The sequence below is a fragment of the Entelurus aequoreus genome, linkage group LG05, assembly GCF_033978785.1.
Source record: "Entelurus aequoreus isolate RoL-2023_Sb linkage group LG05, RoL_Eaeq_v1.1, whole genome shotgun sequence".
In the NCBI taxonomy this organism is placed as follows: Eukaryota; Metazoa; Chordata; class Actinopteri; order Syngnathiformes; family Syngnathidae; genus Entelurus; species Entelurus aequoreus.
This window is the reverse complement of record NC_084735.1, coordinates 59,891,512-59,910,460: the sequence shown is the minus strand read 5'-3', so window position 1 is coordinate 59,910,460 and position 18,949 is coordinate 59,891,512. Positions and strand designations below refer to the sequence as shown.

General features: G+C 38.9%; 1 protein-coding gene and 1 long non-coding RNA gene across 11 annotated transcripts in view; one reads left to right on the top strand and one right to left on the bottom strand.

Annotated features, from left to right (window-relative positions):
- Positions 1 to 8,211, top strand: part of LOC133650826 (uncharacterized) — a 38,351-nt gene extending 30,140 nt beyond the window's left edge. The window contains exon 5 of the long non-coding RNA XR_009826316.1: positions 7,221 to 8,211. This is a non-coding gene — a long non-coding RNA (uncharacterized LOC133650826). The remainder of the gene's footprint in view (positions 1 to 7,220) is intronic.
- The window catches only part of camkk1a (calcium/calmodulin-dependent protein kinase kinase 1, alpha a), a 207,455-nt gene that overhangs the window by 101,301 nt on the left and 87,205 nt on the right, over positions 1 to 18,949 (bottom strand). For all 10 annotated transcript variants that reach the window (XR_009826310.1, XR_009826311.1, XR_009826313.1 and 7 more), the window contains exons 3-4: positions 17,378 to 17,425; positions 15,468 to 15,521 (exon numbers count right to left, since the gene is read on the bottom strand). Coding sequence is in view for 5 of the 10 variants with exons in the window: in XM_062048496.1 (XP_061904480.1) it covers positions 15,468 to 15,521; positions 17,378 to 17,425 (102 nt within the window). In the remaining 5 variants the exon portion in view is untranslated. The remainder of the gene's footprint in view (positions 1 to 15,467; positions 15,522 to 17,377; positions 17,426 to 18,949) is intronic.

Sequence of the window (18,949 nt, the reverse complement as noted above, 5' to 3'; positions counted from 1 at the left end):
GTTTAATAACTTATAAACGCATGCTTACCTTAGCTAAAGCTAAATACTACTCAAATCTCATCCGCCTCAACAAAAACGATCCTAAATTTCTGTTTAGTACAGTAGCATCGCTAACCCAACAAGGGACTCCTCCCAGTAGCTCCACCCACTCGGCAGATGATTTTATGAATTTCTTTAATAAGAAAATTGAACTCATTAGAAAGGAGATTAAAGACAATGCATCCCAGCTACAACTGGGTTCTATTAACACAAATACGACTGTATATACGACGGACACTGCCCTCCAAAATAGTCTCTCTATTTTTGATGAAATAACATTAGAGGAATTATTACAGCGTGTAAGTGGGATAAAACAAACAACATGTTTACTTGACCCACTTCCTGGGAAACTTATCAAGGAACTGTTTGTATTATTAGGTCCATCAGTGTTAAATATTATAAACTTATCACTTTCCTCCGGCACTGTTCCCCTAGCATTCAAAAAAGCGGTTATTCATCCTCTGCTCAAAAGACCTAACCTCGATCCTGACCTCATGGTAAACTACCGACCGGTCTCCCACCTTCCGTTTATTTCTAAAATTCTCGAAAAAATTGTTGCACAGCAGCTAAATGAACACTTAGTGACTAACAATCTCTGTGAACCTTTTCAATCCGGTTTCAAGGCAAATCACTCTACGGAGACAGCCCTCGCAAAAATGACTAATGATCTATTGCTAACGATGGATTCTGATGCGTCATCTATGTTGCTGCTTCTTGATCTTAGCGCCGCTTTCGATACCGTCGATCATAATATTTTATTAGAGCGTATCAAAACACGTATTGGTATGTCAGACTTAGCATTGTCTTGGTTTAACTCTTATCTTACTGACAGGATGCAGTGCGTCTCCCATAACAATGTGACCTCGGACTATGTCAAGGTAACGTGCGGAGTTCCCCAGGGTTCGGTTCTTGGCCCTGCACTCTTTAGTATTTACATGCTGCCGCTGGGTGACATCATACGCAAGTACGGTGTTAGCTTTCACTGTTATGCTGATGACACTCAACTCTACATGCCCCTAAAGCTGACCAACACGCCGGACTGTAGTCAGCTGGAGGCGTGTCTTAATGAAATTAAACAATGGATGTCCGCTAACTTTTTGCAACTCAACGCTAAGAAAACGGAAATGCTGATTATCGGTCCTGCTAGACACCAACATCTATTTAACAATACCACCTTAACATTTGACAACCAAACAATTAAACAAGGAGACTCGGTAAAGAATCTGGGTATTATCTTCGACCCAACTCTCTCGTTTGAGTCACACATTAAGAGTGTTACTAAAACGGCCTTCTTTCATCTCCGTAATATCGCTAAAATTCGTTCCATCTTGTCCACTAGCGACGCTGAGATCATTATTCATGCGTTCGTTACATCTCGTCTCGATTACTGTAACGTTTTATTTTCGGGCCTCCCTATGTCTAGCATTAAAAGATTACAGTTGGTACAAAATGCGGCTGCAAGGCTTCTGACAAAAACAAGAAAGTTTGATCATATTACGCCTATACTGGCTCACTTGCACTGGCTTCCTGTGCACTTAAGATGCGACTTTAAGGTTTTACTACTTACGTATAAAATATTACACGGTTTAGCTCCAGCCTATCTCGCCGATTGTATTGTACCATATGTCCCGACAAGAAATCTGCGTTCAAAGAACTCCGGCTTATTAGTGATTCCCAGAGCCAAAAAAAAGTCTGCGGGCTATAGAGCGTTTTCTATTCGGGCTCCAGTACTCTGGAATGCCCTCCCGGTAACAGTTAGAGATGCTACCTCAGTAGAAGCATTTAAGTCCCATCTTAAAACTCATTTGTATAATCTAGCCTTTAAATAGACCCCCCCTTTTTTTAGACCAGTTGATCTGCCGTTTCTTTTCTTCTCTCCTCTTCTCCCCTGTCCCTTGCGAGGGGGAGTTGCATAGGTCCGGTGGCCATGGATGAAGTGCTGGCTGTCCAGAGCCGGGACCCCGGGTGGACCACTAGCCTGTGCATCGGTTGGGGACATCTCTGCGCTGCTGACCCGTCTCCGCTCGGGATGGTTTCCTGTTGGCCCCGCTGTGGACTGGACTCCCGCTGATGTGTTGGATCCACTGTGGACTGGACTTTCACAATGTTATGTCAGACCCACTCGACATCCGTTGCTTTCGGTCTCCCCTAGAGGGGGGGGGGGGTTACCCACATATGCGGTCCTCTCCAAGGTTTCTCATAGTCATTCACCGACGTCCCACTGGGGTGAGTTTTTCCTTGCCCGTATGTGGGCTCTGTACCGAGGATGTCGTTGTGGCTTGTACAGCCCTTTGAGACACTTGTGATTCAGGGCTATATAAATAAACATTGATTGATTGATTGATAAAGTTACGATACTCCCGTACACTAAAGTAATGTCCGATCATTACCTTATAAAATTCGAAGTTCTGACTCATTGTCAATAAACTAATAATAATAATAATAACTACTATAGCAGCCGCAACATTAATGCTGCCACAACGACGACTCTTACTCACCTACTGCCTTCGGTAATGGCACCATTCCCAAATTATGTGGGCTCTATTGATAACCTCACTAACAACTTTAACGACGCCCTGCGCGACACCATTGATAGTGTAGCACCGCTAAAGCTAAAAAGGGCCCCTAAAAGGCGTACCCCATGGTTTACAGAAGAAACTAAAGCCCAGAAATTATCATGTAGAACTTGAGGTTTTCCATCAAGCATGGTGTGATAGTTTAATAACTTATAAACGCATGCTTACCTCAGCTAAAGCTAAATATTACTCAAATCTCATCCACCTCAACAAAAATGATCCTAAATTTTTGTTTAGTACAGTAGCATCGCTAACCCAACAAGGGACTCCTCCCAGTAGCTCCACCCACTCAGCAGATGACTTTATGAATTTCTTTAATAAGAAAATTGAAGTCATTAGAAAAGAGATTAAAGACAATGCATCTCAGCTACAACTGGGTTCTATTAACACAGATACGACTGTATATACGACGGATACCGCCCTCTAAAATAGTTTCTCTCTCTTTGATGAAATATCATTGGAGGAATTGTCAAAATGTGTAAATGGGACAAAACAAACAACATGTTTACTTGACCCAATTCCTGGGAAACTTATCAAGGAGCTTTTTGTATGATTAGGTCCATCAGTGTTAAATATTATAAACTTATCACTTTCCCCTGGCACTGTTCCCCTAGCATTCAAAAAAGCGGTTATTCATCCTCTACTCAAAAGACCTAACCTCGATCCTGACCTCATGGTAAACTACCGGCCGGTGTCCCACCTTCCGTTTATCTCGAAAATCCTCGAAAAAATTGTCGCACAGCAGCTAAATGAACACTTAGCGTCTAACAATCTCTGTGAACCTTTTCAATCCGGTTTCAGGGCAAATCACTCTCCGGAGACAGCCCTCGCAAAAATGACTAATGATCTATTGCTAACGATGGATTCTGATGCTTCATCTATGTTGCTGCTTCTTGATCTTAGCGCCGCTTTCGATACTGTTGATCATAATATTTTATTAGAGCGTATCAAAACGCGTATTGGGATGTCAGACTTAGCCTTGTCTTGGTTTAACTCTTATCTTACTGACAGGATGCAGTGTGTCTCCCATAACAATGTGACCTCGGACTATGTTAAGGTAACGTGCAGAGTTCCCCAGGGTTCGGTTCTTGGCCCTGCACTCTTTAGTATTTACATGCTGCCGCTAGGTGACATCATACGCAAATACGGTGTTAGCTTTCACTGTTATGCTGATGACACTCAACTCTACATGCCCCTAAAGCTGACCAACACGCCGGATTGTAGTCAGCTGGAGGCGTGTCTTAATGAAATTAAACAATGCATGTCCGCTAACTTTTTGCAACTCAACGCTAAGAAAACGCAAATGCTGATTATCGGTCCTGCTCAACACCGACATCTATTTAATAATACCACCTTAACATTTGACAACCAAACAATTAAACAAGGCGACTCGGTAAAGAATCTGGGTATTATCTTCGACCCAACTCTCTCGTTTGAGTCACACATTAAGAGTGTTACTAAAACGGCCTTCTTTCATCTCCGTAATATCGCTAAAATTCGTTCCATTTTGTCCACAAGCGATGCTGAGATCATTATTCATGCGTTCGTTACATCTCGTCTCGATTACTGTAACGTTTTATTTTCGGGCCTCCCTATGTCTAGCATTAAAAGATTACAGTTGGTACAAAATGCGGCTGCTAGACTTTCAACAAAAACAAGAAAGTTTGATCATATTACGCCTATACTGGCTCACTTGCACTGGCTTCCTGTGCACCTAAGATGCGACTTTAAGGTTTTACTACTTACGTATAAAATACTACACGGTCAAGCTCCTGCCTATCTTGCCGATTGTATTGTACCATATGTCCCGGCAAGAAATCTGCGTTCAAAGAACTCCGGCTTATTAGTGATTTCCAGAGCCCAAAAAAAGTCTGCGGGGTATAGAGCGTTTTCTATTCGGGCTCCAATACTATGGAATGCCCTCCCGTTAAAAGTTAGAGATGCTACCTCAGTAGAAGCATTAAAGTCTCATCTTAAAACTCATTTGTATACTCTGGCCTTTAAATAGACTCCCTTTTTAGACCAGTTGATCTGCCGTTTCTTTTCTTTTCTTTTCTACTCTGCTCCGGGGTGGACCGCTAGCCTGTCCATCGGATGGGGACATCTCTACGCTGCTGACCCGTCTCCGCTCGGGATGGTTCCTGCTGGCCCCACTATGGACTGGACTTTCGCTGATGTGTTGGACTTTCACAATATTATGTCAGACCCACTCGACATCCATTGCTTTCAGTCTCCCCTAGAGGGGAGGGGTTACCCACATATGCAATCCTCTTCAAGGTTTCTCATAGTCACTCACATTGACGTCCCACTGGGGTGAGTTTTCCTTGCCCGTATGTGGGCTCTGTACCGAGGATGTCGTTGTGGCTTGTACAGCCCTTTGAGACACTTGTGATTTAGGGCTATATAAATAAACATTGATTGATTGATTGATTGATTGATAATCGACTAAGAAAGCTGGACAAAATTATGCAATTATGGAAAGGGAAATCCTTAACCTTGTATGGTAAAATATCTATTGTCAACTCGTTATTTATTCCTCAATTTATTTATTTGTTTTTGTCATTACCAGCTCCATCACAAAACTTTTTTAAGATTTATGAGCGGAGGGTCTTCGATTTTGTCTGGGACGGCAAACCAGAAAATATTAAAAGAAAGGTTTTGTACAATGAGTATGAATATGGGGGCCTGAAACTTCTCAATCTTGAAGCTATGTGTCTGTCTTTAAAAGCATCAATTGTTCCAAAGATGTATTTAAACACTGAGTGGTACACAATTGTCCTGTTGGACAAAAAACATGTACTGTATCAAAAGAAATTGTATCCTTTTTTACAAGTGATCCCCTCCCATTTTTCTTATGCAGAGAGTCTGCTGGGAAACATGGCGGGGTTCATAAAGGAAACAATCCACTCATGGTGGTGTTTTCAATTTTATGTGCCAGAAAAAAGAGACAATATTTTGCAGCAGATAATATGGATGAACTCTAATATTGTAATAGATGGAAAGCCTTTCTTTTGTAAAAATATGTTTGAAAGAGGAATCATTTTTGTCAATGATATTATCAATGAGAATGGTAAAATTATGAAGTATGATGAATTTACAACTATGTATGGTGATGCTTGTTCAAGCTTTTCATTTAATCAACTAACTGGAGTAATTGGGAAAAGATGGAAACAAATAATTAATTATGGAACTACTAAATTATTAGTTTGTAAACCTCTAATAAGAAATTCTAGTTGGCAAAAAGGAACTAAAATAAATAGAAAAATATATAATTTTTATTTAATAAAGAAATCTTTGAAGGCTGGCCCATACAACACATATGGAAAATGGGAGGACTTTTTTGACTGCCCGTTGCCGTGAGATGCCATATTCAAACTAATCTATAAAACTATTATCGATGTGCAAAATCTATATTTTCAAATTAAAATTATTTATAACTTCTTACCCACGGGGAAAATGTTAAAATTATGGAATATGACAGAGTCAGATGATTGCCGATTTTGTTGTCAGGAGTCTGAATCCACCCTGCATTTGTTATGGTATTGTCATATTGTGTCTTCGTTTTGGGTGGAAGTTGAAAAAATGTGTTTAAGGATTGGTTTGTTTATGAAGCTTGATGTGGTTTCTGTTATTTTAGGAGAGTTCATTGACAATCATGATTTAGTCAATTTAATTATAGTACTCGGTAAAAGGTTTATTTTTAAGGCCAAAAACAGATATTCACTAAGTATTACTTTCTTTAAAACATTTATTCAGTATTTTTTAACTTTAGAAAGTTACATGGTTGAAAACGATAATGATGCCAAAAAACATTAAAAAAGATGGGAAGTCCTCAAAGGCTTATTTTGAAAGTATAATTATGTTTATAGATTATATGCTATCTGTTGTTGTGTTCCCTAATTTGAGTGACCTGGACATAATCTGGACTGTACATAAATGCTTATTTTGAAAATGTAATTGTGTTTACAAATTATATGCAATCTGTTGTGTTCCCTAATTTTTTTCTGTGTACATGAATGAAGGTGTGTGTTGCTGAGTCCGATTTGGACATTATCTGGACTGGACCTGGTTTTAAAAACCCTTTAAACAAATCTAATTCCATTGACAACCTGGTCTGGTGAAGATAAGGTCCTTTTTTTAAAAAATAAAATAAAATAAGATAAATAAATAAAAAACATTTTCTTGGATAAAAAAGAAAGTAAAACAATATAAAAATAATTACATAAAAAATAGTAATTAATAAAAATACAATCATGTGTGCTTCAGGGACTGTGTCCCTTGCAGATGTGTTGTCTATGTTGTGGGAACCAGAATATTGGTAGCAGAAAGAAATAACCCCTTTTGTGTAAGTGGATGTGGATGAGTGTGAATGGGGTTGTTTGGGTTTATGCACTGATTGAAAGTGTATCTTGTGTTTTTTCTATGTTGATTTAAAAAAATATATACAAAAAAAAATAAAAACATTAAAAAAAGATACGATTTTTAGAACAGGCCAGCGGGCGACTCATCTGGTCCTTACGGGCGACCTGGTGCCCGTGGGCACCGCGTTGGTGACCCCCGCCCTAATGTATGGTAAGGTTATGACCTCTTTGTTCTTTATTTCAGGACATCTCCTTAGTTGATCAGTCCGCTGCGGAAGAGTGAGAGACACCAATTACTGCTGCAGGATTAAATGTTGCAGCGTTATCACGACAAGATGGTAAATCCTCAAGACCAGATGGCTATCCTCCCAAATTTTTTTTTTTTTTTGGGCATAAGCTTTCCCCCCTATTTTTGGACATGTACAGTGAATCGTTTGAATCTGGCAGGCTTCCGCAAACGCTCAACAAAGCTTCAGGTTTTTCTTTGGTTTTTTCATTGTTCTCTTTTTTTTGTTTTTTACTTGTTGTTCCCCTTTTTTGATGGGCCAGGTTGGATATTGGCAGTTTTAGAGTGCATTTTTAATGTGCTTCTCTTATTTTCGTCCGTCTTCTTTTTCTGTTATGATGTTGGCCCGTTCATAAAGTGTCCTCACGACTGACAGTTTGTGTGCTTTGGGACGTTCGGAGGTCCAGAGTAGATATTGGTCGGTATGCGTCGGTTTTGTTTTGACTGCCGTCATTTTTGCAGTGGATATTCATGTCCAAAAAAGTTGTGGTCCTGTTTATTTCCTCTTCATGTGTAAATGTAATGTTTCCAGTCTTGTCAATACTGTTGAGGTGGTCTGCAAGATCCTGTGTGTGTCCCATTTTTATTTTCTCCAGAATGTCATCCACGTATCTTATCCAGAAGTTGGGTCTGCAGTGTATGGGTGCTGTGTTGGTGGCGGTGTTTCCAGGTTTTCCATGAATAAACTGCTCATTATTGCTGATAAGGGGTCTCCTATTGCGAAGCCCTCTTTTGCTTGTATATTATTCCTTTGTATTGAAAGCATGTGGATTTTGCAACAAAATTGAGATATATAAGTACGTCTTCAGGTGTGAGGTTTGTTCTTGCTTTTGGAGTCCTGTCTTTTGTGATGCGTTTATTGATAATGTGCAGGGTGGCATCCACTGGGGTTTTGGTGAACAATGAAATGACGTCATGTGAAATAAACATTTAATCTGGTTCAATTTGAGATCAGTAGAAAACCTGTGCGACTTGTTTTTAATTTTTGCAGTGGTATTTTGTGAGGCCAAGGAGGGGTTTTATTATTTCAACGAGCGCTTTTGATACATTACATAGAACGGAACCTATATTGTCTACTATTGGGCGCAGTGGGTATCATTTTAGTGAACATTTAGGGTATCGTAAATTTGTGGGGTGTTATTTGCTATTAAAAATTGATCTTGTGTTATTTTCTTGCTATTAACTAATGGTTTCAGGAAAGTCTTGAGCATGTTTTAATTTTCCTCTGTGGAATCTTTTTTTACTATCTCATTTGTGTTGTTATCTTTCAGCATTGTTTACATTTGTTTTTCATATGCATTCGTGTCCATTATTACTGTCGTTCTTTCTTTGTCTGTTGGTATGATGGTGATGTTTTTTTATTTTTTGAGTGTAATGATAGCTTGTCTTTCTTTTTTTGTGATCTTGCTTCATGGGAGTTTTGCCGTTTTTAATATCTCTGCTACTGCATTGCGTAGCTCCGCTTTCTGGCCCTGCTCGGTAATTTTTTGACACGCCAGTTCTGTAACTAAAATGAAATCTTCTTTTGGCACGATGGCGAAATTTAGAATGCACACTCTTTTTTCAGTGAGTCAGCGACTCTTCCACATTGGCCATTACTCATCTGCTGTCATTTGGTAGTTAGGATTTCAGATGTCATCCGAGACAATCGACAATAAGCTCAAATCTGCTCTAAGAAGCCACTGTTTCTGTTACGCTCAATAATCAATGTCTAAACGAGATTTCAAATGGAGGAATGATAGCTGAAGCATTGAATCTGTTCTTCTTTAATCTCCTCATGAATCTTTACGATGAAAGTGGTGTAGATAGATAGATAGATAGATAGATAGATAGATAGATAGATAGATAGATAGATAGATAGATAGATAGATAGATAGATAGATAGTACTTTATTGATTCCTTCAAGAGAGTTCCCTCAGGAAAATTAAAACGTAGTATCTGTAAATCATAGCATGTACATTTTCTATTAGATTGGGCCTGATTTATTATAACATAGATCCCTGAACTCTGGAGGGGGTTATTACATTGATGAAAGACTCCCTAATAGCTTCTGTTTCAGGTAAATAAAACACAGCTCACCCAGAGATGACTTGGGAATCTTAGAAAAACGAGGGCATTGTATTTTGTCACGGAAGTAAACACACATTAGTAACATCTGATAGGAGCCACCATTTATAGAACTAATGATAAGGGGTCTGAGGTCACAACGCATATGTTTTCGGCATTGGAAACTAGGCTTTGTCCATAGTGTCTTCATGTTAAAGGTACTTAAGGATAACGATCAAATAAAAGCTTTTGTTTAACGATTCCTCACAGGCATCATCTTGGGTCCATTCACATCACCAAGTTGTCCTCATGTCTAGACAAGGATGACAAGACCAGCTATATACAACAGTGGAAAGTCTCTGCGGAACATTCTGCCCTTGGGTCCACTTTTACTGTAACATTCTTTTGGTTAAAGGCCTACTGAAACCCACTACTACCGACCACGCAGTCTGATAGTTATATATCAATGATAAAATCTTTACATTGCAACACATGCCAATACGGCCGTGTTAACTTATAAAGTGCAATTTTAAATTTCCCGCTAAACTTCCGGTTGAAAACGTCTTTGGATGATGACGTATGCGCGTGACGTAACCAGTGAAACAGAAGTATCGGTACCCCATTGAATACAATACAAAATAGCTCTGTTTTCATCTCATAATTCCACAGTATTCTGGACATCTGTGTTGGTGAATCTTTTGCAATTTGTTTAATGAACAATGAAGACTGCAAAGAAGAAAGTTGTAGGTGGGATCGGTGTATTAGCGGCGGACTACAGCAACACAACCAGGAAGACTTTGACTCGGATAGCAGACGCGCTAGCCGACGCTAGCCACCGACCGCACGGATGATCGTGGTGAAGTCCTTCGTCCTTCCGTCGATCGCTGGAACGCAGGTGAGCACGGGTGTTGATGAGCAGATGATGGCTGGCTGGCGTAGGTGGAGCGCTAATGTTTTTATCATAGCTCTGTGAGGTCCCGTTACTAAGTTAGCTTCAATGGCGTCGTTAGCAACAGTATTTTTAAGCTTAGCCAAGCTGGAAAGCATTAACCGTGTATTTACATGTTCATGGTTTAATAGTATTGTTGATTTTCTGTCTATCCTTCCAGTCAGGGGTTAATGTATTTTGTTTCTATCTACATTTGAGCCCGATGCTATTACGTTAGCTCCGTAGCTAAGTTAGCTTCAATGGCGTTGTTAGCAACAGCATTGTTAACCTTCGCCAGGCTGGAAAGCATTAACCGTGTATTTACATGTCCATGGTTTAATAGTATTGTTGATCTTCTGTCTATCCTTCCAGTCAGGGATTTATTTATTTTGTTTCTATATGCAGTTAAGCACGATGCTATCACGTTAGCTCCGTAGCTAAAGTGTTTCGTCGATGTATTGTCGTGGAGATAAAAGTCACTGTGAATGTCCATTTCGCGTTCTCGACTCTCATTTTCAAGAGGATATAGTATCCGAGGTGGTTTGAAATACAAATCCGTGATCCACAATAGAAAAAGGAGAGAGTGTGGAATCCAATGAGCCCTTGTACCTGAGTTACGGTCAGAGCGAAAAAAGATACATCCTGCACTCCATTCTAGTCCTTCACTCTAACGTTCCTCATCCACAAATCTTTCATCCTCGCTCAAATTAATGGGGTAATCGTCGCTTTCTCGGTCCGAATCGCTCTAGCTGCATTGAAAACAATAGGAAAATATGAGGAGGCTATTAACTGACTACGTCACGCTACTTCCGGTAGGGGCAAGGCTTTTTTTTATCAGAGACCAAAAGTTGCGAACTTTATCGTCGTCGTTCTATACTAAATCCTTTCATCAAAAATATGGCAATATCGCGAAATGATCAAGTATGACACATAGAATAGATCTGCTATCCCCGTTTAAATAAAAAAATGTCATTTCAGTAGGCCTTTAATGATGTCCTTCATTTTTTCTGTCAGCATCAGACTATAGCTAAGTGTTCAGGGTTGTTGATGGTGAGTGGAAAAAGCACCATAAGTACAGCATGGATTTCATTGTGAGCCTTCTGATACTGAAGGCTGAAGGACAGTGAACAACACACAATAGGAATGGGATGGTTTAGTTTGTAACGAACATGCTGAATATGTCTGAAAAGGAGACAAGTTTACAATATTTAATACCTTTTCTCTCATTATCGATGATCCTAATTGCCCCTTGCTGCAGTATTGTTAGTGAAGTGTACCGTGTCATTATTTCATACCACTGCACAGTAATTCAAACATGTCAAAAGCAGTGAAGCGTTAGAAGTAATTTATGCTATAGGATGTCATGACATGATGTGCAGCGTCTTGTAGGTCTGATGTTTCTCCACACTCTTTCACTCTTCTTCTTTCTATTATTAATGTTCAGTTTATATCCTAATTCTTTCCTTTCTAGGCGTTAATCCAAGTTTCTGAGATTCAGTGACTTAACTGTGAATCCATTTCATCCACAAAACATATAATACATTTTTCAGCATATTAAAACAGCCTTTACGCAAACAAATCTGTCAGCATGTCGGCCTGAATCCACTTAGTCTCTGACTACAAGATAGAAGCAGAACTCTGATGCAGTATGTAGAAAATAATGTGCAACATATAGATAATGATATAGATACTCTGCAAGTGGCACAAGGCATATAAATGGAAAGTCCACTGAGGTGGACAATGCAAGTAGGAAAAAAATATAACACAACAGACATGTGCAAAGCTGAGAGGCATTGTGGCAACTATGTCATGACCTGCCTGGGCAGATCAGAGTGTATATGTTGTTTAACTGTGTTTATGAGTTTAGTTAGTCCCAGTGCTTCCTCCTCCCTGTTTTTTCCACCTCCTGTGCACTTGCCCTGCCTCGCCACAATCAGGATGGAGGACTGATAGACACCTGCCTCTGTTTGGTGATAAGGACACTCATCTGCTGCAAATCCCAATCAGACAGCTTCATATACCAGCCTTGCCATTCAGTCAGGGCTAAATCATTGGAATTGTTACTTGTGTTTACTTGTATTTCATGACAATTGGATGTAAGCTTTTTGTATGCTTGGCTTTCGCTGCTTCCTGTGCACTTTCATGTCACACTAGTTATTTTATTTTTAGTGTGTGTAATCCCAGCTGCACTAGTTTTTTTTTTTGTTGATGAAATACAGTTTTATCTGCACACTGTTTCCTGTCGCTGTACCTTGGGGTCAAAGCTACCACAACAATGCACCACTATCGAGACAAAATAGCTTTTCGTGGAAAACAAGGTGTCAACTAGAACTACTAATTTTGGACATCGTAAATCAGGCTCTTCAACTGGCGGCCCGGGGGCCAAATCAGGCCACAGCAGCCCACGAGTTCAGCTCGACCTAGGGAGACTAACATTTTTACATCAAATTCCTAAAAACAGTAGAATAATCCTATTGTATGGAAGAAATTGGATCATTGGCATTTAAACTTAGCTGGCAAACATAGAACACAGTGGTCCAAAATTGTGATTTACATAACTGAAGCGTTCCTCACGGAACCCCTTTAAGTGCTCTCCTTTTTTACAGTTAACAGATTTTTCTTAATGTGATTTATGTAACTAATGTGTTGCTATACCTTGTTTACTTCAGATGCAGTCAGTAGTTATTTGTTCAACTTCTTGAATTATACTAATGGTGTTTCTGAAGGTTCCAATTTCAGTCCCCTCTTTTTCATCATTTGTGTTATTCAACTGGTTGCCCGCCAGTTCAGTTCTAATGACTTGTGAGCGACTCAAATTTTTGCAGCAGATTCTTAAAAATACAAGAGTGCTGTCATTGACTAACTTTTTTGCAGAAAGTCCTTAAAAACAGCAGAGCGCTCCGTAACTCTGACAAGATAAATAGACCAAAATCAACTGCCTACTGTACTCTGGTTCACAGGAATAAACAAAATAACACTAAAAAATAATAAGCCTGTCCTTCCGGCCTTTAGCTTTCTGGAAAAGTGGCCCCCAAAACATTTTAGCTGAATATCGCTGACATAGATAAACATCGACTTGGTACAGCATTTCTGTAGACACCAATAAAGGCTTATTGTCTTTACAATATTTTATACTCTCATCTAACAAAGCTGCTGTAGTAATTTCTCAACTGAAATGACAATAAAGCTTTAATAATTGCTGCGTACCTTGCATTGAACATGGAGTCTCTGGGTTTTAATGCTGTACAACTTGTCAGTTGTTCTGTTGCTGTTGTCGTTTCACGCTATTTAGCGATAATGGGAATAATGATTTTTCATGGAAATTACCTACATAGATCTAAAATGTTATGTTGCCAAAAGCAGTTAAAAATGTCGGATCACTTTTTTAGTAATAAGAAAAACACAATGAAAATAAACTCAACTTGGGGAGACTTAATCAAGTTTACTGTGTCAAAACACACATCATTATTTGGCCCACCGAACATCACCCAAGTAAGGCTTGATGAAACCATTCAAACTAGGGTTGCTCATGTATGCAGTACTCCCGCCACCCCGCAGGGGGCAACAGCGAGGCATATGTAATATAATATAATGAAGCAGCAGTGGGTGAGTAGAAAAAGACTACTCATTTAACCCAAATATGGCACTATCGACCCTGAAAGAAAATCTAAATAAATTGCAAAAATCTGTCTTTTAACGGCGACCGGATAACAAAGAATGAATGCATTGAAGTTGCTGAGTTTGTGATGTTTTTGGTATCCGTGGTCATGTTGTTGCTCGTTTAGTACATGTAGCGCTGCATTTGACCAGTATATAAATACATTGTGTGCAATATTTGTTGTGGATGTTGTTCAATTTCAATATGCGTACACATCCGTAGTTTATTGTGTGAATGTATTAACACTAAACCTATTTTATTTCTGTAAAACACACAATGGACGTTATACTTTTTTTTAATGTTTATTTTATGTTTCTATTTTCAGTCTTATATAACTAAATGAAGGAAGAAGTGTTAAGAAATAAAACTGAGAAAGGAAAATATTTCAAAAGAAGGAACATCAACCCTTACCAAAACTTATGGAGCTTCTATTTCTTCATGCTGTTAACTATCTGTCTAGCTGTAAACACTTGAAACTTGTAACAAGGGCACAATAATGAATTTATTGATAGTGCAGTGTGAAAGCTCATGTGTTTACTTTGCAATCCAATAAACACAGTCTCAAAGGAATTTAATAATTATAATAATAATAATAATAATAATAAGGAATTAGATTTATATAGCGCTTTTCTATCGACTAGTATAACCTGTGGAGGCACTTTCTGACAAAACATCTAAATTTTGATGTACGGCCCCTGAGCTCTCTCTCTCTTGAAACTGTGGCCCTCTTAATTATGTACAAACGTTTGTAGTTGAATAGCCCTGATGTAAAATATATAGTATAATATAATAACTAGGGCTGCGCAATGGACAATATACAATATAAATGATATAACTTTGGCTATCGTTAGAGATTTTAATTAGATTCTACAAATTCCAGTTGTGTCCTTCAAATTTAATAAGACAATGCAATGTAAGTGCAAAGCCACTTCTAAGTCAGCAATCCTCGCCTCCAAGGCGCCAAATAAAGTATGTTTCTTATAAGAATTCATTATCACTAGAGGACATGTTCCACTTCAAAAGGATACTGTTGAACTACAGCGTTTTAAAAGTAAACATTGGTGGGTGGATTATTACTAGTATCAGTATACAGTCGATACTACAGTGATTGGAACAATTTTTTTTTTATGTCAAAATTTTGTTTTGTGTGTTTTTTGTTGATCTTTGCGACCTCGGGAAATGTCCCTGGACATACGAGGACTTTAAGAGCAAAAACAAAAAGATTTAAATCAGAATCAATAGTTTTTCTTTACATATAGTTATTTTGCTCTATTGATTTCATTTTGCTCAAAATAATTTGGAATAAGGAAATAATTACACCACCATCCGGTGTTTTATGTAATTATAATTGTGATTAAAAATGTAATCATTTAAATATCTTGAAAAGTCAAAGAATCAGCATTAGCACTGTAATGTATATGTATACCATTTTTTTTTAATTACATTGTGATATACAGTATATCATTATTGTACAACTCAGCAATATATATCATGGTATAGAGTTTAATCCATGTCACCCAACCCTGACAATAAACAATAAAAAAGAAGTATCAAAATAAGTGAGCAAACTTACATAATGTTTGTCATCATCCTCGTTATAGGCAAGCTTGACCACACCATAAGATCCCTGCAACACATTTGAAACATGGAGTCACCCATGCATTCTGTTGTTCACAAATAAAACACACATTATTCAAACACGCACACGCACACACACACACACACACACACACACACACACACACACACACACACACACACACACACACACACACACACACACACACACACACACACACACACACACACACACACACACACACACACAAACACTGCTTGAAGTTGTATATTTATTACATTACATGACCTATAATTTACATGTTCCTTAGTACTTGCACAATAAAATCGATGTGGTATAATGTTCACAAATGAAGGCTGTCTTCTCTAAACTGCATATTTCAGCTCTTTCCAGATAATAAATATTAAGAACAGAACTCTTAAAGGGCCTCTTCAAAATGGTTTGTTCTTGGACATTCTTAGGGATTTCTAGCTGTGTTTTTGGCTCATTATCCTGTTAGACCCTTGGAAACACATTTGACTCCAGAAAACCTTGATCGGTTTTAAACATGAAATAGAACATAACCATGTTTCACAAGAGGTGGTGTTCTCTGTATGCTTTATGTTTGCCTTCTTAAACAAACACGAATGAAGGCAAACTGCCAACAAGCACTTTTGTCTAATCTGTCCAAAAGACGGCAATGTCTATCCTTTTATTACTTTTGTCAGTTTGAGGCATGGCTGTAACTACCATTGAGGACACCAAGGTCATGTCCTCCGGATTTTTTTTAAGTGACAAAAGGATGATGCTATGACTGACTGCAAATGTACTTAGTGTAGGATATCAGGTGCGCTGTACATCACCATGCGTAGATCATCCTCTCTCATTATGCGATCTTTGGTCATGCACAGCCTGCTACAACTCCAACTACGTAACGCAAAAAAGTCCACTTTTACTTTAAACGTTATCCAATCCGAAATGTGCTGTCAACATAACATTAACATGATATCATACAGATGTAACTAATGTTGCTTTCACCTGAATTAAATTGCAGAAACGCGCTCTACGTATGGCTTTGCGATCAGGGGAGTGGAGAAGAAGCATATTAAAAAGTAAATTATTGAATGACAAGGCGCTTTATATAATATCTTACCCCAAATGTATTCCTGGTCACATCAAGCTCTGTTACTGATTAAAATATGAAGGCAAAAATGTCCTCTATCACCTCAGTTGGCCCCATGGTGGACATCATTAGTACTTGCAGTGCAAAGCCTTAAGATCTTAAATTCGAAACCTGGTCGTGGTTGAAAATTATGTTGTTTAATATGCTAAACTTCACGGCATTAATAAACAGTGGACTGTTACAAAATTGTGCTGGTTATTTAAGATTTTAGATGAGTTATAGTTCAAATAAAGCTTTTGTTATTCAGGAAATCCATTGTGTTGCTCAAGCCAATATAATCTATATGGTGCTGGGATACCCATGATTTCAGCCTTTCAAAGTTTCTCTGCTACAACCAATTTTTGACCTTAGTATTTTTCAATTCCTATTTCAGTGACCATTGTGGGTTTTTTTCTCTTCTGTTTAAAGTACCAACAATGTTGTTTGTGTGTATGGTCGCGATAATGAAATTGTAAAATTACTATCTCTCTGTAAAATCTATCAGACATGCACAATATAATCTCTGAAAAGGTTGAAAACATGATACTGCTCTTGCATTGGATCTAGATTATGCAGATTATAGGATCCAGCACCCCCCGTGACCCCAAAAAGGACAAGCGGTAGAAAATGGATGGATGGATGATGTGATCAGTGAATATTTTTGAAGAAGTCCTTTAAAAGCTGTGTGCTTGAAGATGCTGATATAAATGTAAATAGGTATACAATGATCTACTCTAGTTAGAGTACAGTCTGAAAAACTCACCTTTCCAATCTCACTCTCCAATTTATACTGGTTCAACTGGACACAATTCTGTAAAGGGAAAAACCAAGGTCAATAAGGAACCAAATCATCAATCATCATTATTGCAATTGAACAGAATGTTTCTTTTGCTGTTGTTTGACTGACAGGGACTCCCTATAAGCAACACACATATTAAGCATAAGGCCCTCCACAGAGCAGGGGCCCCACCCTACTTTCCATAATGGGGTGAATACTCAGCAAACAGCACCAAAGTCAGCCTAAAGCAGGAGAAATAAAAGAGGACCAGGGTGCCAGGTTGACAGGCCAATGGTTGACAGCAATCAATTTGACCAATCAGCAGTCAGAGGCAAATTAGAAGCAGGTAGAGAGAGGACCACACAAACAATTCTGCTTAGGGCCCCAAATTGGCCCTGGTGACTGATGTGCAGTAGCCTGATAGATTGTTATTAGTGGGTTTACGTTCCGAGACCACCCGTGAATAGCAAATTACCACGAGTCATTGAGACGGTTGATAATGTCTAATTTTGACATTATTGTGGGTTATATGGGTTATACTTGTATAGCGCTTTTTTACCTTCAAGGTACTCAAAGCGCTTTGAGACTATTTCCACATTCACCCATTCACACACACATTCACACCGATGGCGGGAGCTGCCATGCAAGGCCCTAACCACGACCCATCAGGAGCAAGCGTGAAGTGTCTTGCTCAAGGACACAACGGACACAACGGACATGGATTGAACCAGGAACCCTCAGGTTGCTGGCACGGTCACTCTCCCAACTGCGCTATACCGTCCCCTCTATTCAATGTGGATTATGGTGCTGCAACAAGCCCTCTGGCTCGCTCCTCCGGCTCACCCCTGCGGTTCGTTCTTCCCCCTCTAAACCCTCCTGCTTGCTTGACGTTCTCATTTGCAATAAAAATGAGTGTTGTCATTTTTAGACTAGTGTCAGCTCCAATCACGTTCTGGTTTCTCATTAATTTATTTTGTTCACTTGTGATGCAGTAGGCTAACAAGCAAAATTCATAGAACCATAATCCAGGTTTAAACCCTAAAAATACGCTACAGTGTACAGTCTGCATTTATCTGTAGCAAGTACCGAACTCAAAGTGATGTTACCCAGAAGTCTCAATGCTTGTGTTTAGCTGAACCTCATAATTGTTGTACTTGAACGATGAAGGCAGCCCTTTACTCTGACCAATCGGACGGACTGATGGAGACTCGTCTGGACATGTTCCAGATAGAATTAGCCAAATGGCATCGTCAAGTACAATACTGTGTTTATGAGGATAATAAAGGGCAAAATTTAAGATAGGTTAGGAATAGGTCACCTTCCAACGAGACAATGGGCTTAAACACACAGCTAAAATAACAAATGAGTGGTTTCAGAACAACTCCGTACAAATGGTATCGCCAGGGAAAATAACAGAATAACTGTGTAGATGGTAGGGTTAGCGATAAGAGACAGAATACTTTTGACTAAATTTACAACATCTACTCAGTAGATGGGGCTAATTGATGTATGAGGAATGGAGGATGAAGATGTGGGCTATTGTAGCGTGTTTAGTTG